The 24910-nt window shown below is 34.6% G+C and overlaps 1 protein-coding gene across 10 annotated transcripts in view; it reads left to right on the top strand.

Annotated features, from left to right (window-relative positions):
• SIPA1L1 (signal induced proliferation associated 1 like 1) overlaps window positions 1-24910 on the top strand; it is a 298451-nt gene that overhangs the window by 255550 nt on the left and 17991 nt on the right. For 7 of the 10 annotated variants that reach the window (XM_031952588.1, XM_031952586.1, XM_031952587.1 and 4 more), the window contains 6 exons: window positions 7756-7880; window positions 10260-10322; window positions 10808-10926; window positions 12408-12850; window positions 22098-22337; window positions 23147-23312. In XM_031952588.1, the coding sequence (XP_031808448.1) occupies window positions 7756-7880; window positions 10260-10322; window positions 10808-10926; window positions 12408-12850; window positions 22098-22337; window positions 23147-23312 (1156 nt within the window). The remainder of the gene's footprint in view (window positions 1-7755; window positions 7881-10259; window positions 10323-10807; window positions 10927-12407; window positions 12851-22097; window positions 22338-23146; window positions 23313-24910) is intronic. The other 3 variants (XM_003756271.4, XM_023502371.2, XM_031952592.1) reach the window with 2 other exon arrangements.

Raw genomic sequence — 24910 nt, 5'->3', positions numbered from 1 at the left:
CAGGGGATGTAAATACAAAGAAGGAACCAGTCCCTATTCTAAAGAAGTTTATATTCTAATGGGGGAAGGCAAGTAAATTATATATAGAATAAACATAAAAGAAAAGCAAATCAGAAGTTATTAGGGAAGAAGGACATTAACAATTGAGAGAAATTCAGAATAAAAATGTACAAGATGATGCTTGAATTGCACCTTAAGGGAGAAGATGCTTTCTCTTAGACAAAGGGAAGGGTGGAGGGTATTCAAGGTATGGAGAATGACCAGTACAGAGGTAGCCAACGCAGAGGTGGACTGTTGGTATTAGGAACAAAGAGAAGTCCAGTCTGGCTCGATATCAGAATTTGTAGTATATGTGAGTTATGTATAGAGAGGGTAGCAAGATTGTAACCAGGTAGTAAAAATCTTTTAAATTAAAAGTTAAATGAAAAGTGTTTGTACTTCACCTCTGAGATAAGCGGAATCCATTAGAAGGGAGAGAAAGGGAACAAATATTTACATAGTGCCTACTGTGTGCCAGCTCTTCACAAATATTACCTCATTTGATCCCCATGACAACTTTCTGAGGTTGATGCTCTTATTATCCCCATTATACAGTTGAGAAAAGAGAAAAACGGAAGTTAAGTAATTTTCCCCAGTCACACAATCAGTAAGAGTCTGAGGCTGGATTTGAACTCAAGTCCCAGAATTTCATCAGGGTGGTTGCTCTTTCCTCCATCAAAAGACACAAACCTTTTAGATGTCAATTATGGCTCAAAAAACTCCTCACCTTGTGTACAACCTTCTGGTGAAGACTACAAGACTTTCTGCTAAGTCCAACAGTACTTAAGACTCCACTGTTACATTTTTCAACAACCCAGTGTTATTGCCAGATCAAAAAAAAGGCTAATGCCTAAGGTTTTAGCAAAGGTGTATGTGTATGTGTGTGTGTGTACACACATATGTATGTATACATGCATACATTAAGCATCAAATAAAAAATGTGGTTCATATTCCACATAGTACAAAAAAGGAAAATGCTTTTTATGTCTGCTTAAAGCCTCTCCTTGAGAAGTTTGCCCTTAGGTTATGGAAATGTAGAGTTATCACATGGGCTGAACTTCATTCATGAGCTTTCACTTCATTAAATTGATTAGCTTCATGTGCCACATTTTTTAATAACATTAACTTCTATAGTGGGTTTAGGTGCTACTGTTGTTTGCAACATGTATTGTTGTGGAACTAGGTGAAGGCTATTCATATCCCAGATGTTGACTTGCTCTTTTCAGATGTTGAAAGCATTCTGTAACCTTTTTCCTGACATCTTTCATCCTTCTTGAAATCACTGAGCCACCTGAAAGCCATTATTTTGCCTTTGGGTAAAACTCATAAAGTAAAACACTTAAGCATATAGCAATTTCCAAGGATGTGAAAAAAGAAATAAATTGGTATCTCTGAAGCTGGGAAAGTAATTAGCAGCAGTAACATTACATGACATACACTAAAATATCTTTTGCCCAAGGACGCAAGTAAAAGATAATTATCAAGGAGTTTTTGCTATGATTTCCCTTTTGGAGATATTACTGAAATCTTAAGCCATATGAAACATTTTTGGAAAGTGAAGTTTTTATTCCCCCACAATTCCTTTCTTAAGTACATCAAGTATTTTTATTTTGTGGTTGTGTTTCTTTAATAATTTTTTTTTTTGTAAGATTTCACAAGAAGTCACAAACTGAGTACAAAAAGTCAAAGCTTCCATCACTATTTTTTTTAGAACCACCTTTCTGAAACCCTTGTTAGGTCTTTCAAACAATTGTAGATTGTACCTTTATTTTCTTAAAATATCTGAAATGAATGCTTTTCTGTTAATAGGAAAATAAGAAACAAATTTTAGTTCTTTTCAAGAGATTTTATAGAATTAGCATTCATGAAGCAATAGAGTATTCATTAGTGAACATTTTCTATTCTAGTTGTAGGGTAGGGATTGGAGCTCTGTTTTTACTGGTCTAGGGAATACTCAGCAGAGGAAACTCCTCCTTCCAATTCAGGTCAGTACCTTTTCTGCATCATATAACTTTGGAGAGTTGCCTAAGAGCCCTGAGATCTTAAGTGACTTGCCCAGAAATATATCAGTGTTGCTTCAAGGCTGGCTATGTAGTTAATAACACCATGCTGTCTCTGTGCTGTCTTCTGTTTTAATTGTTTGGTTCAAAATGGCTTTGTCTTTTTTTTTTTTTTTTTTTAAGCTAATTACAACTTAATTGTTAAGATGGTGATTAACATAAATGAACATGAAAGCATGGTGCTTTCTGTGAGTTGTGACAGAGTTCAGCAGAAATTAGTCAACTGTGCTAGATGGCCGCCAGCTCTAAAATCTACAGAACAATGATCCTATTCCAGTGAATGTTATAATTAGTAAAGTTCAAATGAATGGCAGCAGGGCACATCACCTGGAAGGCTGAGCTTGGAGTCAGGCCCAGCTTCAAGTTCTGCCTTTGACATACTACCTGTTTGTTCACATTTACCTCTCCTTGTCCCAAAAAGCTCTCTGTCTACAAATAACAACAGTGCATCAATGGAGGGAGCTTCCATACTGGTAAAATCATATGAAATCTGTATGATGCAGTTTGTTAAAAGAGTTTCTTAACTGTTTGATTCAGCATTTAACCTCTAAACCAACTATATTGATCACATCTTTTTTTTAGTCTTTCTTCAGAATAGACTTTCTACATTTTATGACCTAATAGACATTAATTTTCTTGTTAGAACAAACTATGGCCAGAGTCCTAGGCTTGGTTTCTATTTGAGCCAGATGATTTTGGGGATTTAGAAAGAAGAAGAGACCTTAAAGATTAGAACTGCACAGTCTATTTCTGAGATGTTCAGTAACTTGTCCAGGGTCTCAGAGACCATCTAGTCTCTGACATTTGACAAATGAGCAGGAAGACCCTCTGACTACAGAGCCCTAATTCTTAGAAAGTTGTTCCTTCTATCAAGTCTAACTTTCCTCCTCTTTAAATGTGGCTCCTTCTTTTAAGTTATTTTACTACTGTCTTATGATTTCATAATCCTTAAAATTGCTTTCTAGCCTTTAGCTGGTACTCTTGGCAGAAGCAAAGAAGAATCCTGACTTGTCAGGAGATTGGAGTATATTAGAGAGGCCCACAGAGAAGGAAGGCCAGTCAGTAAAATCCATCACCACCACTATTTTTTTTTTTAATAGCCTTTTATTTACAGGATATATGCATGGGTAACTTTACAGCATTAACAATTGCCAAACCTCTTGTTCCATCTCTTCACCTCTTACCCCCCACCCCCTCCCCCAGATGGCAGGATGACCAGTAGATGTTAAGTACATTAAAATATAAATTAGATACACAATAAGTATACATGACCAAAACGTTATTTTGCTGTACAAAAAGAATCAGACTCTGAAATATTGTACAATTAACTTGTGAAGGAAATAAAAAATGCAAGTGGGCATAAATATAGGGACTGGGAATTCAATGTAATGGTTTTTAGTCATCTCCCAAAGTTCTTTCTCTGGGCGTAGCTGGTTCAGTTCATTACTGCTCCATTGGAAATGATTTGGTTGATCTCGTTGCTGAGGATGGCCAGGTCCATCAGAACCGGTCATCATATAGTATTGTTGTTGAAGTATATAATGATCTCCTGGTCCTGCTCATTTCACTCAGCATCAGTTCGTGTAAGTCTCTCCAGGCCTTTCTGAAATCATCCTGTTGGTCATTTCTTACAGAACAGTAATATTCCATAATATTCATATACCACAATTTATTCAGCCATTCTCCAACTGATGGACATCCATTCAGTTTCCAGTTTCTAGCTACTACAAAGAGGGCTTCCACAAACATTTAGTGCACATACAGATCCCTTTCCCTTCTTTATAATCTCTTTGGGATATAATCCCAGTAGTAACACTGCTGGATCAAAGGGTATGCACAGTTTGATAACTTTTTGAGCATAGTTCCAAACTACTCTCCAAAATGGTTGGATTCGTTCACAACTCCACCAACAATGCATCAATGTCCCAGTTTTCCCACATCCCCTCCAACAATCATCATTATTTTTTCCTGTCATCTTAGCCAATCTGACAGGTGTGTAGTGGTATCTTAGAGTTGTCTTAATTTGCATTTCTCTGATTAATAATGACTTGGAGCATCTTTTCATATGACTAGAAATAGTTTCAATTTCTTCATCTGAGAATTGTCTGTTCATATCCTTTGACCATTTTTCAATTGGAGAATGGCTTGATTTTTTATAAATTAGAGTTAATTCTTTATATTTTTTGGAAATGAGGCCTTTATCAGAACCTTTGACTGTAAAAATATTTTCCCAGTTTATTGCTTCCCTTCTAATCTTGTCTGAATTAGTTTTGTTTGTACAAAAACTTTTCAGTTTGGTATAATCAAAATTTTCTATTTTGTGATCAGTAATGATCTCTAGTTCTTCTTTGGTCATAAAGACCTTCCCCTTCCACAGGTCTGAGAGGTAAACTATCCTGTGTTCCTCTAATTTATTAATAATTTCATTCTTTATGCCTAAGTCATGAACCCATTTTGACCTTACCTTGGTGTACGGCATCACCACCACTATTAAAACAACCCACAAGAACATATAAATTAGGATCAGTGTCAGTTTTTGAATATCTAATTCATTAATAATGAAAAACCCATTTTTTTTAACCTTCTGACTCTGCAATCCATCTACCAGTTGGATACCTATCTATTTTTAAAGGCAATGTTGAAAATATTCAGAGTTATATGAATACTTTATCTCTTAAGAAACTGTGGTATATTTATATCAAAACAATTTTAAATATGTTCATTAAAATTTAGAGAAAACTAATTTTTTTTATTATGTGCTATTTAAAACAGTATAGGGCAGGTTTTTTTAATCTAGGGTTTTTTCATAACTATAATTTTAATTTATTTCTTTTGCAAATCTGTGTTCATAGTGTCCCAAAAGTGTAATTCTTTTATTTTATAAATTTAAAATCATTATTCTGAAAATGTACCTATATGCTTCAGATAAAGGGGTTCATGACACAAAGGAAGTTAAAGATCACTGGATTTTTTACTTCTCCAACTTTCAGGAACAATTTTTTAATGCTAGAATTCATGCAATGCCCCTGAAAATTACAAGCAAAATTATGTTTAACTCACTCTTCTTTGGGGGGCAAAATTGACATTTCAAATCAAGTCACGAATGACAATTTGAATCAGTTAACCAAAAATTAAAAATCTTGATTTGTGGCTTGGTTCAAAATATAAATTTTAAACTCAATATAATTGGCAATTTGAGAGCTAAATGTGTCTTGTCTGAGGAGGTGATGGCAAAACAGTATATATGTTGAGGGCTTTGTTGGTATGAATACTTTTCTTAAATTTGTAGAAGACTCAATTTTTGGATTAATGTAAGTTGCCACATTATCTGTTGGACTTACTGTGGTATAATAGAAAAGTTCAAATTCTTTCTTTGGCATTTACTACAAGGTAAGAAACAATTTGTTTCATCATTCACCAAGGAGAAGTAACAGCAGTTAAATTAGAATAGGAGTTTCCCATGTTATGAGAATGTCTAATCAACAAGTATTTAATAAATGTCTACTTAGCCAGGCATCATATTAAGATACACACACACAAAAAAAAGTTCCTTGCTTGTAAGGAGTCAGAGTCTAATTGGGAGGGACAGCATACAACTACATATAAGATATAGACAGAATAAATTAGATACATAAATTGGAGCCAGGATTGGAGGGAAGGTATTATTATTAATGAGGTGGAGAAAAGCCATCTTTTAGGGAGTAGAATTTTTAGCTGAGAACTTGAAAAAAGACATAAGCTAAAAGATGGAGGTATGTAGGGAGAATATTCTCTGAAAATGTTGTCAGAAGATGAAGTATTTTGTGCAAATGAAAGCGGCCTCGTTATCTGGATCACACAAAATATATGGAGAGAGTAAGGTATCAGAAGACTGAAAAAACAATGTTTTAATGCATAAAATCAAATACAGAGAGGATTAAAAATGAAACCAATTATACTGAAAGATTGTTATCAAATTCCTTTTTTAAAAAAAATTCATGGACCCCACAGACTCCTGAATTAGGCAATTCCACAAATTCCTTTTGATCCTAAATCTGTGGGATAGAGGTAGGAACCATATTGGAAATGCATGACTCTAAGAAAATGATAAGCTGACAAAAGCTTTGGTGCTATGTGGACTGTTGAAAATTCTTCTTGCATGAAAAATAGTGGATTCATTAATTAGGGTATTTTGGCATCTGTTATCTAGTTTTCTCATTTGTTTTTAAGGAAATTGTCTTCTTTCATTAAAGTCAGTTAAATATGTACTTTTCCACAAACATGTTTGGATTTTATAGTAAGGATTAAAACCTATTTGGAAATTTGCTCAGGTACTATTTTCTTTTCTTTTCTTTTTCTTTTTTTATTTTTGCTGAGGCTATTGGGGTTAAGTGACTTGCACTGGATCACACTGGATCAGCTAGGAAATGTTAAGTGTCAGACCAGATTTGAACTCGGGTCCTCCTAACTTCAGGGATGGTGCACTATCCACTGCACCACTTTACTGCCCCATGCTATTTTATTTTTAATTATCTTTTACATGAGAAAAAATCAGCAGTACCTTTACCTGATAAATGCCATTGCCCTAATATATAATGTCCTATAGGTAAGAAACTTGTTTATTGGATATAGACTTAAATCTTAATCTTATACTTAATTATGTCATGCCTTTGAAACTAAACAGTTATATAAATTCTGGATTTAAACATATATTGGCTTTAAACCCTTCTTATCCTGTTTTAAATGATATACCTTTTTTAGGAGTTACTTAAGTCAATTTTTTTTATAATAGCATTTTACTTTCAAAATATATGCAAAGATAGTTTTCAACATTGACCCTTGCAAAACCTTGTCTTCCAAATTTTTCTACTTCCCTTCCCCTTTCTCTTTCCCTAGACAGCAAGTAATCCAAAATTTGTTAAACATGTACAATTCTTCTATATATATTTCCATATGTATAGTGCTACACAAGAAAAATCAGATCAAAATCAGATCCCATTACTTAAGTGAATTTAAAAGAAATAGAATTACTGATTCATCTTGAAAGAAGGCCATAATTAGTAAAGTTAATATTAAGTTACCTGTGATCTGAACTCAGTATCCATTAGATGCTATAAGGAAGGATGAAGATGAGGGGATGTTGGGAATTGGGGTGGTCATAACCTAGCATTTATATAGCACATAAAAGTTTATGTAGAACTTTATATAATTTAGCTCATTTTTATCCACATATCCCCATTTGGTAGGTGCTGTTATCATCCTTATTTATATATGACAAAGCACTGAATGGAGTTAAGTTGCTTTCCCCACAGTTATATACCTTAGTGTCCTAAGGAGGATCCAAACTCGGGTTGTGCAACTAGCTGCCTCTAGTTAAAATATTCAGTATTCCATAATTTTATTTTGATGGTTTTGAAAAGTAGGCCTATTAACTTATTATTTAGCCTTTATCTTTTATATTTATCTTTTAAATTAGAGATCTTGGTCATAATGATTACTCTCTATTGGCCATGATACCAGCATGTCATATTTATATACATCATATACATGGCTATGGATGTATTGTACTTACATGATTCTACTTTTGTCCCATTTTTGGATATGACATCTTGATCACCTTCTCTTTATGTGTTATGGTAGTGAAATATTTGCTTTTATTCTGGGGAAATTATCCTAGGTTTGGAATGAGTCGCAGATCTCCAGCCTCCATTGACCGGCAGAACACTCAGACGGACATCAGTGTTAGTGGGAAAGTCACACCCAGCTGGCAGAGAAGTGAGGAGAGCATTGCTGACCAGATGGGTAGGTCATTCATTTCTACCGAAAGAAAATTAATTTTACTACAAGGTGAAAGCCACCAAAGGTCACTTTGGCATTCAAGAGATGACTTTAGGAAATGAAATGCCTTTAAAACTTTGAACTGAAGTCTAATTTATTAATAAAGATCAATTAAAATTAGGTTCCTTATAGAGTGTTCTAGACACTTTCTGGAAAGCAGTGAGTAAAACAAAAGCATTTGAAATCTCAGCTCTAAGGCAGACAGACTATTAAGTTATCAGCATCTTCAGTACCAAAAACTCTCCTGAACCACCAGCATGTATGTGAGCCACTTTTCCTCAGTTTGCTTCAGTTTTTGCTTAATTTACTTAACATTTCCTTGTACCTTTTCAAAAGGTGCTGCATATGTCATATATAGACATTGGAACTGTAGATCTTTTTGATTTTTACAAACTCCTGGTAGAAAAGAGAGGAGAAAGGTTTAAATCATTAAACAAACCTGTAAATTAGTTTTTTGTTTTTTTTTTTTTTTTTGCCATAATATACATTTTCATTGCTTTGTACAGTTAAACTGTTGACTAAGGAAATGTGTTAGTAGCACAAAACTGCTGGGCACAGTAATTTTGCATATTAAGTTTTCACGTAGAATTTTTAGCATGCTGTTCCTTCCCTTCTCTATATCATAGGTGGTTTTTAGTGGCATAATGACACAAGTTGGCAATAATAAGATTGTGCCACAAATTTATTTATTTATTTATTTTTTTAATTATCTTTACCCCAGCAATTATTTCTGTAAAATAGTTTCACCAGAACTGTCATCGAGTCTGGCCTACTAGATTTTCCTTTTCTGTCTCCATCAAGAGTAATGGCAGTCACCATTAATATGGGATGCAATATAAAAAAATTTTAAGGCTAAAAAAAGCTTAACTTTGTAAGCTGAAGACTCATAGTTTTATTATTGCTCAAAAAAGCAGCTCTTGTTACTATTCTGTATTTGATTACTCTCCTCACATACTTGTATTAACAGATAATGGAGGATGGTATTGGGGTGGTATCTCAAAAAGACAGGAATTTATTAAGTGAAATGTAATTTTCAGGTTCTGAAGATATGCTTTATTCCAGAACCTTCAGAAACTCAGTGTGTTGTGCTTTGTTATTGAAGCCATCTGTCATCCTTCACTCTATACCTCACCCCATTTTTACTCCCTTTTAATATGAAAAAAACCTTAGATTGTACAGATCTGCAGTTCTCATTTTGACAGACTGAGTTTAATCATATATATTTTGATACTGTTGTGATGGCAACGACACATGTAAAATGGATCCCTTGTTCAGCACTATTTTTGCATTCTGGGAGGTATGTTCAGACTTTGAGCAGAGTTGCCAGCAGACCAGACGCTTTTTGCCTCAAAAGCATAATTTCTACATACACAACATCAAGGAAAGGTGGGAATAGGGAGGGGGAGATGTAGCATAATGAGTGAGATTCCTCATGGATTCATTTATACTTTAATATAATTTAGATATTGTCTATTTTCCTCATGTTCCTTTTAATTTGATGTCATAGTTTTATTTAACTCATCAGATTTTAAAGTTAATGCTGATGAAAGATTTGGGGTATCTGTTCATTCCTTTATAGTAGACTGCATTTTTATATATTTTTATACATGTCCTAGCGTCTGTAAGAAATTTTTCACTGAAAGGGATATATACAAGTGACATCCTGTCTTTATTTCAAAACTCAAGGTTTTCTTTGGGCTTGCAACTTAAAAAAGAATTGTTGATCTCTAAGAGCTATTTTGTTCATGGCATACAAGCAGTCATCATATGTTATACCCAAAGGGAACATACGGACTATATAAGGTAGAAGTAATAATAGAGAGTGTTCAGAAGTAATAGCTACATAATGAAGTATATGTTTCCCTTATCTATACTTGGGTATAACTGTGTCCAATTTTATAAGATGAAACTTCTCTAATAACCCACGTTTCACTTAATTCACTTTATTCAGGAGATTTTCCTATCTGCCTCACCTTTCTCTGTCTGCATATACTGAGAAAGAATCAAAGAGCTGTAAACTCCCCTTGCCCAGTCTTAATAGCAGAGAGAGAGAGTGATCATTCTTGCTTGGCTGGATCAGTCCATAGGTTAGGGCTTTTTTGGGTAATGGTTTTTAGGCCAATCATCTTTCAGAAATTGTTAAGAGCAGTAAAGAGGAAATATTGCAAAATGCCTTAATCCCTCAGGAAAAGTTCTGTATTATTTGTATCCATTTTTGGCAGTATTCCATTAAAGAGAATTGATCTTTCACCTTTGGAACCCCACTTTAACCAACTTGGAGTTCAAAAGGAAGCCAATGTTTGAAGTAAACTAGTTGCTATGTGTCTTTTCTGTTGTGCCTAGCTTACAGTTATAGAGGACCTCAGGATTTCAATTCTTTTGTCCTCGAGCAGCATGAATATACAGGTAAAATATTTCCAAAGTACCATGGTAAGTAATATGTAACTGCATCCATGCCTGTCCAGGTAATGTAGTTCAAGCTAGGTTAGCCGAATGTCACAATTAATTTCATAAATCCAACCCATATGTTCTAAATTTCCCCCAAATTAAAAGTGGATTAAAAACTTTGCCCTGTTGCTCATGGCCTTTTTTTCTTTCTTTTTTTTCTTTCTCTTTTTTTTTTTTTTTCTTTTTCTTTTTTGGTTTGGTGGTACTTGGCTATGCTACTGTGTCTGACGTGACACACCGTCACCAGCTGCAAGCTTTATCCATCAACCACTCCGTTTCTGACATGCTGTCTATCATGTCAACTCTCAGTAAGCTTTATTACTGAAGTTCCAAGTTTGCTGATCAATGAGAACTGAGAGATGCAATGCCAAGCTGTCTTCATTTGTGACCATGTTCTTGCCTTTGTTTTGCACTTGGTCCTAATATCGTGTGTTATATTCCAGAGCCAACATGTCACCTCCCAGCGGTATCAAAGGTATTACCATCTTTCCGAGAGAGTCCCAGTGGGAGATTAATGCGGCAGGATCCAGTTGTTCATTTGTCGCCAAACAAACAAGGGCATGTAAGTTAACTTAAGAAAGTTAAAGAAAGTCCTTGAAACATTTTGCTTCCTAGCAATGGATATCTTTATGTAACTCAAAGACTCAATATTTTTAGAAATGTTGTTACAGAATCGGCTTAGATTTCTTTGTTGAAATGTAAAAGAGGCATCAAAGCAGGCCTCTGTTACCTTTTCAGTATTCTAAAGCCAAAGTGAAGTCTTAACAATAAATGCCTTCATGGAAACAGCCAAATGAATAGATAGGTGATATAGGTTCTGGTATTTGTAATAAACAAAGGATTTGTGGGAATGTTGATTATTCTACAGTGAAATATTCATTATGAATTCATATACTGAAAGTTGTTAATTACTGAAGTTTTAGCTTATGAGATTTTCAGACTTCTAGCATTTAAAAAAAATTTATAATCCCACTCCTTTAAGTCTTTTAGAACAAGATTCATTTTCATATTTTAGTGGGAATTCAGCCTACATTGTTAGTCATCAACATTGATGAAATACCCAGGATTTTCAAAGTATTTTGGAAAGTTCTTTAAGAGGATATTCACTTCTCCATTATTTGAGTTATATATAAGTAATTAATGGACAGTGGAAAGAGCTTTGAATTTGTAGTCTGAAGTTCTATGTTCAACTCTGCTGAAAGGATAAGCAGTTAATAGTTATCATACTTTAGTTTGAATTGATTTCAGTTCTTTTCACAAATATACATCACCCACCCCAGAATAAAAATACATATTCTAGAAGATGGACCTATTCCTTAATGAGGATGTTGAAATACCCTCACTATGACATCAGCCAAGTAAAGAATATTTTGTGTTCTTTTAAAAAACAAATACAAGGCACACGTTTCCTTCTTTCCTCAGCATACTTTTGCTCTCTACCAAAAAGCTTAACCTACCTTAATTTGAAACACTATTTTAATTGTATGTGCGTTTTGAATCTCATTTCTTTTTTTTCTCTTATTTTCTATAAATTTTAGAAAGTGTCCCTTTTAAACACTGCCTAGAACATGCGTATAAGAGTAAAAATAGTCTAACAGAGTAGCTGGGGGATGACAGAAAGTAAAATTTATTTCGGAGTCAGTCTTACATTTGTTCTGTTCTTCAGGTTACTATGAGTAATCAGGCCTTCTGGAATAATGAACTCTTCCAAATGACAAGTCCTTTAGAAATGACATCCCCTTTCTATATTTAAGATTAAAAGACTTCTTAAAGACGCACTTTCTTTTCATTTTAACTTGTAACAAGTAATGGAAAATGTTCTTTAAAAGACAGACAGATGAAAAATGTTCTTTAAAAGACACACACACACTACTGTGGTTCTTTTTAAAATAGGCTAGAATTATTGGGAGGTGGTCTTTTGAAGTACCATCTCTCCAGCTTTGATTTGCCAGTGTGAGAACTATTTCATCTTGAACCATCAAGAACTTATAAAACAGACTTCTGTGATGTCCTGTTCCTTTATCTCTGACTTTATCTTTTCAGTCTGATAGTCATTACTCAAGCCACTCCAGCAGCAATACTCTGTCCAGCAATGCATCAAGTGCTCACAGCGATGAGAAGTGGTATGAAGGGGATCGCACAGAGTCTGAGCTCAATAGCTACAACTACCTTCAAGGCACTTCTGCAGACAGCGGCATAGATACCACGTCATATGGGCCCAGCCACGGTAGCACAGCATCTCTGGGGGCTGCTACATCATCCCCACGCTCAGGACCGGGAAAGGAGAAGGTGGCCCCTTTGTGGCATAGCTCCAGTGAAGTGGTCTCCATGGCAGATAGGACCTTAGAAAAAGAGGGTCATGGAATGGACCGCAAGGCCGAGTCTTCCCTGAGTCTGGATATCCATAGCAAGAGCCAGCCCTCCTCTAGCCCTTTAACAAGGGAAAACAGTACTTTCAGCATTAATGATGCTGCTTCTCACACAAGGTAACCAATCCTCTTCAGATACCATTTCTTTTCCAGTCTTCCATCTAGCATCTCCTTCTATCCCATAGTCTACCAAATACAAAGTTGAAGGAAACTACCTAATTTATTTAGCTCAACAGAATACTAAAAGAAGCATTCAATGCTGTAAAGAATATTACAATTCATTTATTTAATACCTTGTCTATCATGAACTATTTAACGGATAGCCCTATAATTATAATACATTTTTAAAAGCAGAAGATTCTTGCACATGTATCCTTTTGAAAATTGTTTAAATTATATTTTTCTTTCCTGATGTGCTCATTATTTCAAGCTATTAGACATTTTAAAATATTTTTTTTTGTCTGTGATATGATAAGACAATGAAAAGTAGGAGAGTCTCTTATTTGCAAACCTTTTCAATGGAAAAAAAAAAGCCACCACCAAGGATTAATAGGAAGGAGTGATGTTATTTGTGTGTTGTATACAGCTACCACTATTACATAAACAGAAAATATTCCTAAATGTTATACACACATACAGACATACACAACAGCATGTTATAATAGGTAGAGACAGCTTTAGCCAGAAAAAGGATTCAGATCTCCCCTTAATCATATAATGGTTGTAAATATTGCAAAAGTCACCCTCTCAATGTCTCCAAACATTGAGATTTGAATTTCTAGAAGGTAAGATTATAAATCCTAGAATAAAGAATTTCATCCCTGAGGGTTCCCCACATTAATAAAATCACATATCCAAGCAGAAAAAAAGAACCTATAAACAAATAACCCCCCCCCCCCAAAAAAAAAACCAGAGTAAAAAAAGTCTTAATTTTAAAATTAAATTGGAGCGTGTTCAGGTGGGCAGAGCAGGTGTCACTTTTCTCTTTCCTCCGTAGCTTTCAGCTAAAAATCAAAAATTAAAACTTTAGCCATTTATTATAAGTTATCCATTCTATCAGTCTTTTTTGTAAAATTGTTTCTTTCATTTTTATTATCTATCATTTTTTGTTTCTCTTTTTGACTCTTCACTTTATTTAAAAAAAAAAAAAATGTTTTCACATCACTTTCCCCTTTGATAAATTTTCCCCCATTTCATCTTCAGAGACCCCTCTCTTATAACAAAGAGGAAGAAGAGTATAGAATTTTCCAAAATTAACATACAGAAAATTGACATGTGCTATATGCATCCATAGTTTCCTATTTCAAAAAAGTAGCCATGGATTTTCATTCTTTAGTCAAGTCTTTTTCTCACTTCTCCTGTCATCTCATGAAGAGAGTTTTATTAAATAAGGCTTAGTCATGTAGTGCAAAGCTACCTGTGCTCATCTTCCACTAGATTCATAGGATTTATTTGCTTTTTATTTGGACCAGTTATAGAAGGAATCACTTCATCTCCTTTGTAGAATCATAGATTTAGAAGTGGAAGGAGCCTAGTCTAGTGATAAGTTCCTAGATCTGTGGCTGAAAGGGACTTGGAGACCATGTAGCTGAACCCACTCATTTTCCGAATGAGAAAATCTGAGATTGCCAGAAGTATCAGAAGCAGAGTGTAAAACAGATCCTCTTCAAAATCTCTTAGTCTTTCCAAGATACTTAGGGCATGATTAATGGGGACATAATGAAAGCATCTTGATCTTTTAGAATAGTGGTGTGGGGAATATCCATTCTGCAAAATCATTTGCTAAGGCAACCTCAGGCAATGATGGGCTGAAAGCTAGGTACAATAACCTCCCACTGCTTCTATAAGTTGATAATTTTGTATGCCCATTAAAAATGTAAATATTTTGAAGAATAAAAATTCTATGAGTCTTTGAGGCACAAATTTTGTGGCAAGGACTGCTTCCTGACGCCCTAACTGAAGAGTTGAATGACATTAGTTTTAGGAATTTTGGGATTTTAGGAGTTTAGTTTGGGATTTGGGTGAGTCAGTTTAAGGAAAAAGATCTCTAGAATGAGAGATTTAACAACTATTCTTTGCAAGAAGAAAAGAACTTGGTAACCAAATGAACATTGCAAGAATAGCTAAAATCACTGCAAATTAGAGTGTTTGTGTCCTCAGAAGACGGGAACGATAATTAATGTGGAGATCACTTGACAGTGTGTGAAAGAGCTTGTACCTGGGAATCGGTGACAAAAAGTAAATTATAGTGATTATATTCTGCTGCAGTATTTCTGGCTGGGCTCTGTTCCTTTCCACTATCCCTATCAATGATACTGCAGGTTTCTTGTAACATCCCATGAGAACTGCATTAAAGTAGGTTGGTAATTACATAGTATTTGTTATTTTTGAATGTCATTAAGAGAAACCATATGCACTAATAACTTCTCAGAATTATTTTTCTTAAGTCAGCCTTGTTAATTTTTTAAAACTTTTTAGCCAGATAAAAGTCATTTTATTTATGGAATTTTGGCTTTGTTGGAGCTTTAATAAAAGACAACAAAACATTTTAAGTGAAATGAGGGAACTCTAATACCCAATGGTATTATTCAACTTCATTGGCTTTTGGATTTTATATTTTAAGTTCTTAAGAATGATGATTAATGGTCAGGATAAGAAATTGGTCTCTTAAGATGGCTCTTTCCTGTTACAATTTGTCATTCTTTGGTTAACTACTCCTTCTTTGAACTCTGACCTTGCTTGCAGCATGCTACTTTTTTATGTTGAGAAAAGACTTTCTTAGTTGGTGTTAAAGAACCTGAACCCTACCTAACAGTGCCAAGGATAGCCACCTGTACAGATATCTATCCTCCCACTCCCCCTGCCCACCATTGTTGGGTACCGACTTGTACTGATTCAAACATTACTACCTCTGGCTTGCACTTATTGTTACTTAGCCAAGAAGAAACTCCTAGAAAAAAACATTTATAAATGTCTTGCAATATTTCTCCAAACCGCACCCGCCCCTTTTATTGTATGCTTCAGATTAACTGAACGCTTTTTGGATTGAGTTTCTTTTTGGGGGGCGAACTCTAAACTTTATCTCCATAATCCTTCCACCTTTGTAACTAGAATGAACTCCAAATTCTAGAAGCAATTCTACAGTGCTAGCACCAGTCTTTCTCATCTTGGTGGCATCTCATTGTGTACTATTTTATTTTAGAGATAATTGAATATATGTGTAGAATAGAATAATATTATTATGCATCTATATGTAATATTTGTTTTATATATTTTATATACACACATATATGTGTGTGTTTGTAGATAGATATATATGTGTATTTTCAGCTGATGATCATTAAATTTGGTGTTAGCAGATTAATGTTTTAACACATGAGAGACTGGCTGATGTTGGGTATAAAACTGATTTCGTGGAAAGAAGCATTCACTTGGAATTATCAATGTCCAATCATTTTTATAACTCTGTCTTTTCTGATTGACAAGTTAATGGTGCTCTACATAGCTAAATGAATGTGTATGTGGGGAAGAGGGGTAGATTTTTCTCCTTTGGTTACAAAAAAGCAATAGCCACCCTTCAAGCTGCTACTGTTGGATTGTATCTTTAATATTAATACAGATACAACACATATTCAGTTTAAATTACATTTGCTTTCAGTCAAGCATTTATTCAGACATTCAATCAAGAAGCATTTATTAAATCCTAATAGGTATTAGATATTAGGGATACAAAGATGAAAGTTCCTCTCTTTAAGGAACAGTCAGTCAGCCATGATAGGCAATATATGCATATATAGCATGTATGAAACAGATCCAGATCATTGGGTAGAAGGGAGAGAGCAAAAGGCACACTAGTACCTGGGGAAACAGTGGCAGCCTGGATGACATAGTAATGATGGGGGCAAATATCGAAGGGGATGGGGGCTAGTAATAGTGATATCAAAAAAAAAAGAGAAAAGGGGATTTGCTGAAGCATTTTTTAAAAACAGTAGAGTAGACAGTTCAGAGGAATTCACAGACAAATTAGCCCTGTTTGTACAGGGCATTTTTTTTTTGGGGGGGGGGAGTACAATTTTTGTACAATTACAAAAAATTATAAAACATTTTTTAAAAATAGCAAGTTATCTGTAATAGACATTTATAGTTTCATATACGATCCAATTTTTTGCATATTAGAAACTAATATTTTATTAAGTATAGACTAAAAGATATTAAGTTATTTAAAGATAATTCTATGCATAAAGGACAGAATATAGACAGGAATTTCCTTTGTATATTCATGAAGAACAGGAAGAAGCCCTACAAGAATTGTATACCAAATTCTATAAGTGTCATGGAGTCTGAACTCTATGAAGAGACTGAAAATGAAAACAGGGGCGATTTAATTCATTAGGAAGGGTCAATTTTAAATAATATAAAAATGAGAATTTATCCTAGTACTTTTTTTTTTTTTTTTAACCTTTAAGGAATGAGACTCCACATCTTCCTTGGTAATTAATTTCAATTCATTATCGGGAAATAGTCTTCCATTTCTAACCCTTATTATTCCTGTAGTAATTAAATATTTTTCTTTTGTTTGATCTTCTTAAGAAAATGATGTTATTTTGTCCAGCCACCTGATTCGAGGTATCAAAATTGTGCAAGTCAAAACATGGAAAAAAATTGTTTTCTTTGTTTTTCTTTTTTAAAGACTTCAGGGGAAAATGTTTGATCTCTTCTGTTGGCACATAACCTCTTTGAGTTTTAATCAGTCTGAAATTTAAGAAGTTTTTACTTATATCTAGATTAAATCTGTCCTGCTATAATTAGTCCATTTCTCTTCACATGGTCTTCTAAGTAGACAAATGACATAATACTTACTATCATAATAATCAATACATTTGATGAAAGCAATTACCTTTTAACTGTGTGAAGTTTAGGTTGGCCTCCCATCATTCTTCTGACTTTCCATTCCTATAACCTTGCTTTCTTGCTTATGACCTTTGAGTTCTCCAGATTTCTTAAATTCCTTGGATAAACCAGATTTGAACAAAATATTCTAATGGGGTTTTTTAATTATGCCAATATATCCTTCTTATACTCTCAATTCTTACTGGAATATATATATATATATATATGTTTTTTTTTTTTTTAAAAGAATAGTCCAGTGTTGATTTGTTTAGCTTAGATTCTCATAATGACTTTTAAATTTTTTCTTTATGTATAATTACTCAGGCTTCTGCCCATCTAGATCTAGGTCTAAATGTGTGATTTCATCAGTTTAAGGATCTCCAGCATGAAAACTCTTCCTACAAATAGCAGTCAGCAATTTTTCTGTGAATTTGTAATCTTAATAAGTTGCCTGGGACACTTAAAGCTTTGATGACATGCCCATGGTCACACATTCTAGTGTGTGTTAGAAGCAGTACTTGAACCCAGTGCTTAGCAATCTTGTCCATTCAAGATTGTTATTAATGCATGTTTGTAGCTTAAGACAAGAGGAAAGAGCCCTTTGACTATGGGGTAGATCTGGACCTCAGTTTAATTTTTTCTGGCTTACAGGGCAAGTATTTGTATGTAAAATGTAAGCTGCTATTATTGTTGCAAAAGTGTAATATTACTTTAAAACCACCACAAAGGACAAGAGATGATTGCTCCATTAACATCTCAGTGGGTGTGGATGGGTCTGTGGATGTGCATGTGGGTGTGTATCTTCACACATTACTATTTCACTATGTGTTTTTCTGTCTTAGTAACCGTTTTTCATTGTGTATCATTTTTCCTTTGTATATGATCTGTGTGTCTTTACAGTAAAGGCATTCTGCCCCTCTTGAGGTCTTGTCTCTCCCTTGCCTTTGAGTGAATCTCTCTCTTCTGCATATCATTTTCTATTTCCATCTTTCTCTGCTTCTTCCCTCTTTTGCATTTTGTCTCTCCCCTTCCCCTCCAACCCTTACTTTTCTTTTTTTGTTTTTGGTTTTTTAACCTTTAAAGTAGCTGTCATGTAAACTTGATTTTTCTCGGTGTTTTAATTATTTATTGAACAGAATCTTATTTTCTCTGTTCTTATTTTAAAAGTAAATCAAGGAGGCATAGGTACCATCTTTTGTATAACAGTCAGGTTATTTATTTTTTGTTTATGCAGCCCTCAGGTGACTTTTTTTCCCCATGTTCTAATAATAACTTGATAAGCATTTTTTAAGAGGATCATATTAGATAGGGGGAAACTAGGTTTTGCCGGTTACTTTCAAAGAGATTCTGAAGCAGCCTAAATGACTGAAATATCTTGATCTTCATCCAAGTGCTTTATCTTTTGCCAAATTTTAACCCATGAAGTTACTTCTTTGCAAATTACAAGAATGAAGGAAGCTTTGCCCTCTTCATATTCTGTAGATAGTATATGGATTTTGTATTATTGTAAAGGCTCTTGTTGTCAGAGTTAATCTAGGTGAAATTTGAATTAACGACTAACCCTCCTTCAAAAAAAAATTCTTTGCTAGTTCTCTTTCTTCTCCTTAACCTTTATCTGGGGCCATTACTTGACTTGAGTTTGTCCTCCTTTACCGTAATTCATTCACTATTGGTGGAAATGATGAACAAGGAGTGGGAGGGAATAGCAGACAACATGGACGTAGGTTTTGACTTTTCCCCTGTCCTTTCTAAACAAAACAAAACCAAAAACCCCAAATATCTTCAAAGTAAAATCAATGTAAGCTGCCTTTGAGTTTGCTTTAAGCTAGTGATGTCAGATTCTGTATTCTGGGGGAAAAAAAGGATCCTGAGGAATATTGTATAGGGATAGAACAGTTACAACTAAATTTCCTTTAGAATTTTGATGAAAGTAACCTCTTTTTAGTTGCTAAGCACTAGTTATATGTCAGGCATTCTGCTAAGTCTTAAAGATACAAAGAAAGACAGTTCACATTCCAGGCCCTCAAAGAACATACTATCTAATGGGAAAACCACAGCAAATGGGTATAAACAAACTACATACAACTATATACCTTCCTCAGTGCAGAAGCAACACTTTTGAGAACCCTGAACCACATTAAACTGTAAGTGAGAAGCATTTCCCATAGACCTAATTAGAGATAAAATGTGGTTTTCTAAGTCAGTAATATACAGCTGACAGGTCTTTATATATAGTTTAATGGCTGCTATTTCCATTTGAGTAAGGCATCACAGAATAAATAAAAAATAAGGAAGGGAAGGGAATAATAAAGATTGTTAAAGACTTCCTGTAGAAAGTGGGATTAGTGAATTGGAAGTCTCATAGTTTTTAAGTACGATTTGAATCTTATCTTTGCACTCAGATACCATATGTCTGGAACCTAGTAGCTACAAATAGTAAGAAGGAAGTTTGGTGTGTTTTACCATTCTCTGGGAATAGTTGATAAATTGAAAAATTCAGAACTATAAAAGGACTTTTAACGCTCATCTGCTATGACAAATGAGGAAACCCAGAGGGTGCTTTGCCCAAAGTCACACAGGTAGTAAATAGCAGAGCTGCAATTAACTCCCTAGCCACCATATTGTTTATCATCAGAATACTGAAAGTCCTTTGAGTCCATTTTTCCTGGGGTAGATTCTTCAGATAATAAAAACTAAGAATGAAGTGAAGGAAAAATGTTATGTGCAGCAAGCACTCCTTGGAATTGAACAGTATAATATTTTAACACAAAAGCAAAAGTATTCATGATAAGCAAACTTTATATGAAAATATAAAGAAACCTAGGATAATTGGGTGGCACATTGATTAAAGCACCAGCCTTGAAGTTGGGAGGACCCGAGTTCAAATCTGGCCTCAGATACTTAATATGTTCTAGTTGTGTGGCCTTGGGCCACTTAATCCCAATTGCCTCAGCAAAATAAATAAAATAAAATATAGATGTTAAAATTTGTTTTTGTTTTTTAAGAGAAAAGAATATATATATATATATATATATATATATATATATATATATATATATTATTTAATAGCCTTTTATTTACAGGATATATACATGGGTAACTTTACAGCATTAACAATTGCCAAACCTCTTGTTCCAATTTTTCACCTCTTACCCCCACCCCACCCCTAGATGGCAGGATGACCAGTAGATGTTAAATATATTAAAATATAACTTAGATACACAATAAGTATACATGACCAAAACGTTATTTTGCTGTACAAAAAGAATCAGACTCTGAAATATTGTACAATTAGCTTGTGAAGGAAATCAAAAATGCAGGTGTGCATAAATATAGGGATTGGGAATTCAATGTAATGGTTTTTAGTCATCTCCCAGAGTTCTTTTTCTGGGCATAGCTAGTTCAGTTCATTACTGCTCCATTAGAAATGATTTGGTTGATCTTGTTGCTGAGGATGGCCTGGTCCATCAGAACTGGTCATCATATAGTATTGTTGTTGAAGTATATAATGATCTCCTGGTCCTGCTCATTTCACTCAGCATCAGTTCGTGTAAGTCTCTCCAGGCCTTTCTGAAATCATCCTGTTGGTCATTTCTTACAGAACAGTAATATTCCATAATATTCATATACCACAATTTATTCAGCCATTCTCCAACTGATGGACATCCATTCAGTTTCCAGTTTTTAGCCACTACAAAAAGGGCTGCCACAAACATTCGTGCACATACAGGTCCCTTTCCCTTCTTTATAATCTCTTTGGGATATAATCCCAGTAGTAACACTGCTGGATCAAAGGGTATGCACAGTTTGATAACTTTTTGAGCATAGTTCCAAACTACTCTCCAAAATGGTTGGATTCGTTCACAACTCCACCAACAATGCATCAATGTCCCAGTTTTCCTGCATCCCCTCCAACAATCATCATTATTTTTTCCTGTCATCTTAGCCAATCTGACAGGTGTGTAGTGGTATCTTAGAGTTGTCTTAATTTGCATTTCTCTGATTAATAATGACTTGGAGCATCTTGAGAAAAGGAAATATAGAAACCTGAACTTAGATCAAAGTTGAATTCACATTAAATGTCAGCATAAAGAGGATGTAAAATATCAAAATATCCCTACCCCCAATTCCTTTTCCCCGTTTCATCTCTGATTTTCTCTGATATTCTCATTTTTTAGATTTTAGTTTAAAATACAAAGGGGAACTCACATTACCACTTGTTTCAATGGACATTTACATTAATGAATAAGAAGGCCAGTAACTGACCTCCTTTAGAAATGTATAAATTACTCATTATTTTAGGATTACAATCTCAACAAAAAAAGGCAGGCTTTTTGTTTTGTTTTGTTTTTTGCAGGAATAGTAATTTTAACATTGTGTTCCCAGTGACAATGTGCTTTTAGTAAATTAAGTACAGAAGATGCATACATGCAAACTTAAGTCAAGTTTTGTCTTTGTTACGCTTCTCTCCCAGTACCATGAGCTCACGACACTCTGCCAGTCCAGTTGTTTTCACCAGTGCCAGAAGTTCACCCAAAGAAGAGCTTCATTCTGCCACTTCCCCGCAGCTTGCACCTTCTTTCTCCTCCTCTTCTTCCTCCTCTTCTGGTCCTAGGACTTTCTACCCTCGACAGGGTGCTACTAGCAAGTACCTGATTGGATGGAAAAAACCTGAAGGGACAATAAACTCTGTGGGGTTTATGGATACAAGAAAGTAAGAGCATTTTTTGCTTCTATTGGCTTGGTTGTTCTAAATAGGAAGACAAGAAAATCCAGATCTACATCTTTAAAGAAAAATGACATAAAAGGGGGGGGCGGGACAGCAAGGAAGAATATGCATACTTAGTATTTGTGAGGTTTATTTGTGTACATATTTATGTACAAATGATGACATATATCATCATTTGACTGATTCTTGTTCTTGAATGAGAGATGGCATAGATAATAGAATTTGAGTCTTAGTTCTCTGAAGTGAAGAAAACATACTTCAGAATAATTGACCACTTGGTGTGCCTATTAAAAATTGGTCACTCTGATGCTCTTTCAAATGCTAAATGTACTATTTTCAGCTTATGGTAGCAACTGTACATGCATCTGGATACCAAAGGGATACTTCAAAGGGAATCCCTGAACACACAGACTCATAAGTATATGCATGTGTAGGTTTTAGTACTTTCAACACAATAGAAATTGAAAGATGTTGAGTCATTTATTTTTCTTTATGCAGAAAATATTTGGGGGTAGATAACCAGCAATTTTTTTTTCAATGGATCTGGTATCATTTTTTTCTTTTTATTTAACTTCTACTATCATATTGACTTTATTAAAGTGAGTCCTTTATTGTTTAAAGAGTTAATTATTTAAACAAAGTTTCATTCCTTTTAACAGGTGTTTATTGAAATAAAATATGATTTTATTAGATAAAATTCACCTTTCTCTCTCCTCCACAACCTTCTCCCCTAGTTTAGGGTGGTATACTTAGTGTTACTGATTTTAGTTTCTGCTATCTCCATTTCTTTTAAGACGCCACCAGAGTGATGGCAATGAAATAGCCCACACCAGGCTGCGTGCCTCTGCCAGGGACCTCCGAGCATCTCCAAAACAAACCTCTAAATCTACAATTGAGGAGGACCTAAAAAAATTAATTGACTTTGAAAGCCCAACTCCTGAATCACAGAAAAATTTTAAGGTATGTAAAAGAAGTTTTCTGAAGAAATGTAATTTGTCAGTCAACAGTTTTTATCCTCAAGGAGCTTATATTCTAATGGGGGACATAATTGTGTACAAAACAAATACAGTATAATTTGGAGGAGGAGAACTGGTGGTGGTAGTGGTATTGGTCAGGGACACAAGTAAGAGAAAAGACTAGGAAAGTCTTCACATAACAAGGTATTCAAACCCAATTTTGAAGGAAACAATTAAAAAGCATTTATTAAGGACTTACTATGTATCAAACATGGTGCTTTTACAATGTTCTGTAGGAGTTACTGCTCTAATGGAGCAGACAATATAAATAACTACATATATACACAGTATATCTAGAGTAAGATAGAAGGGCAGAAAAGGTGGGATTTGAGCTGAGTCTTGAACAAAGCCAGGGTAGCTAAAAAGTGAAATGAAGAGAGGAAAGCATTTGCGGCATGGAGTCAGGAAACTGGCGGGGAACAGCAAGCAGCTCCAATTAACACATTGATAAGTAAAAAGTTATTGAGCACTTTTGTTATTTGTATTATTTGTATTGCTGTTAAGTAATAATTTTTCAATAAAGCACTTAATTTTTTTTTAATCTAATGTGATCTTAGGAGTATTGAGAGAAACATAGTATTCAGAAGGCGGGAGGTAATAGTCCTTTACTCTGCCCAAGTCATATCTCATATTATGTTCAATAGTGGATGCCATGTTTTAAGAAGGACATTGACAAGCTAGATATTATTTAGAAGATGATGATGGGCAGAGCTGAGCCCACAATATGCAAAGATCAGTGGGGATGTTTAGCCTGGATAAAACTTGGTGCAAGGATAAAGAAGGGAGACAGGGAAAAGTCATAATTGTCTTTGAGTATTTCAAAGGTTATTGTAAGAAAGAGGAGGTTCCACCAAGTCTAACTAGGAACAAAACAAGGTTAGAAGTTTTAGATTTAGTCAGATTTAAGTTCATTGTTAATATATATTTACTAACAACGGCATCTGTTCAAAATTGGAACAGTTTGTCTTGGAGATATTGGACTCCCTGCCACTGAAGTTCTTTGAGCTGAGGCTGAGTAACCAATTGTTAAGCAGGTTGTACAGTGAATCCCTCTTCTACTAGAGAGTTGGTTTAGATTGCTCCCAAAGTTTCTTCCAGCTCCCAGTCTGTGATTCTGTGAGTCTGTCAATATTAATGGCTAATGGATATCATTTTGCTCAGAACCCTCTTTGAACAACACACAATTCTTGATGGTCATGCATATTTTTTCCCCACTTCTAGAATAGGCTTTTCCTTTTTTTTTTTTTTTTTTTCTTTTCTCCTCAGGCAATTGGGGCCAAGTGACTTGCCCAAGGTCACACAGCGAGGAAGTATTAAGTGTCTGAGGCCAGATTTGAACTTGGGTACTCCTGACTTCAGGGCTAGTGCTCTAACCATTGTGCCACCTAGCTGCCCCTAGAAAAGATTTTATTTTTAAATCATGATTGTTCTCCCTAACATGACAACTAAGCTTTTATCAATTGGGTAATTGGATGATGTGTTTAGGCTAATAGAAAAGGTAATAAACCTCATAATAATGATTCGCATTTATTTAACTCTTAA

This window comes from Sarcophilus harrisii, chromosome 2, assembly GCF_902635505.1.
Source record: "Sarcophilus harrisii chromosome 2, mSarHar1.11, whole genome shotgun sequence".
NCBI classification, from domain to species: Eukaryota; Metazoa; Chordata; class Mammalia; order Dasyuromorphia; family Dasyuridae; genus Sarcophilus; species Sarcophilus harrisii.
The sequence above is the reverse complement of the archived record's forward strand: the minus strand, read 5'-3'. Positions and strand labels throughout refer to the sequence as shown.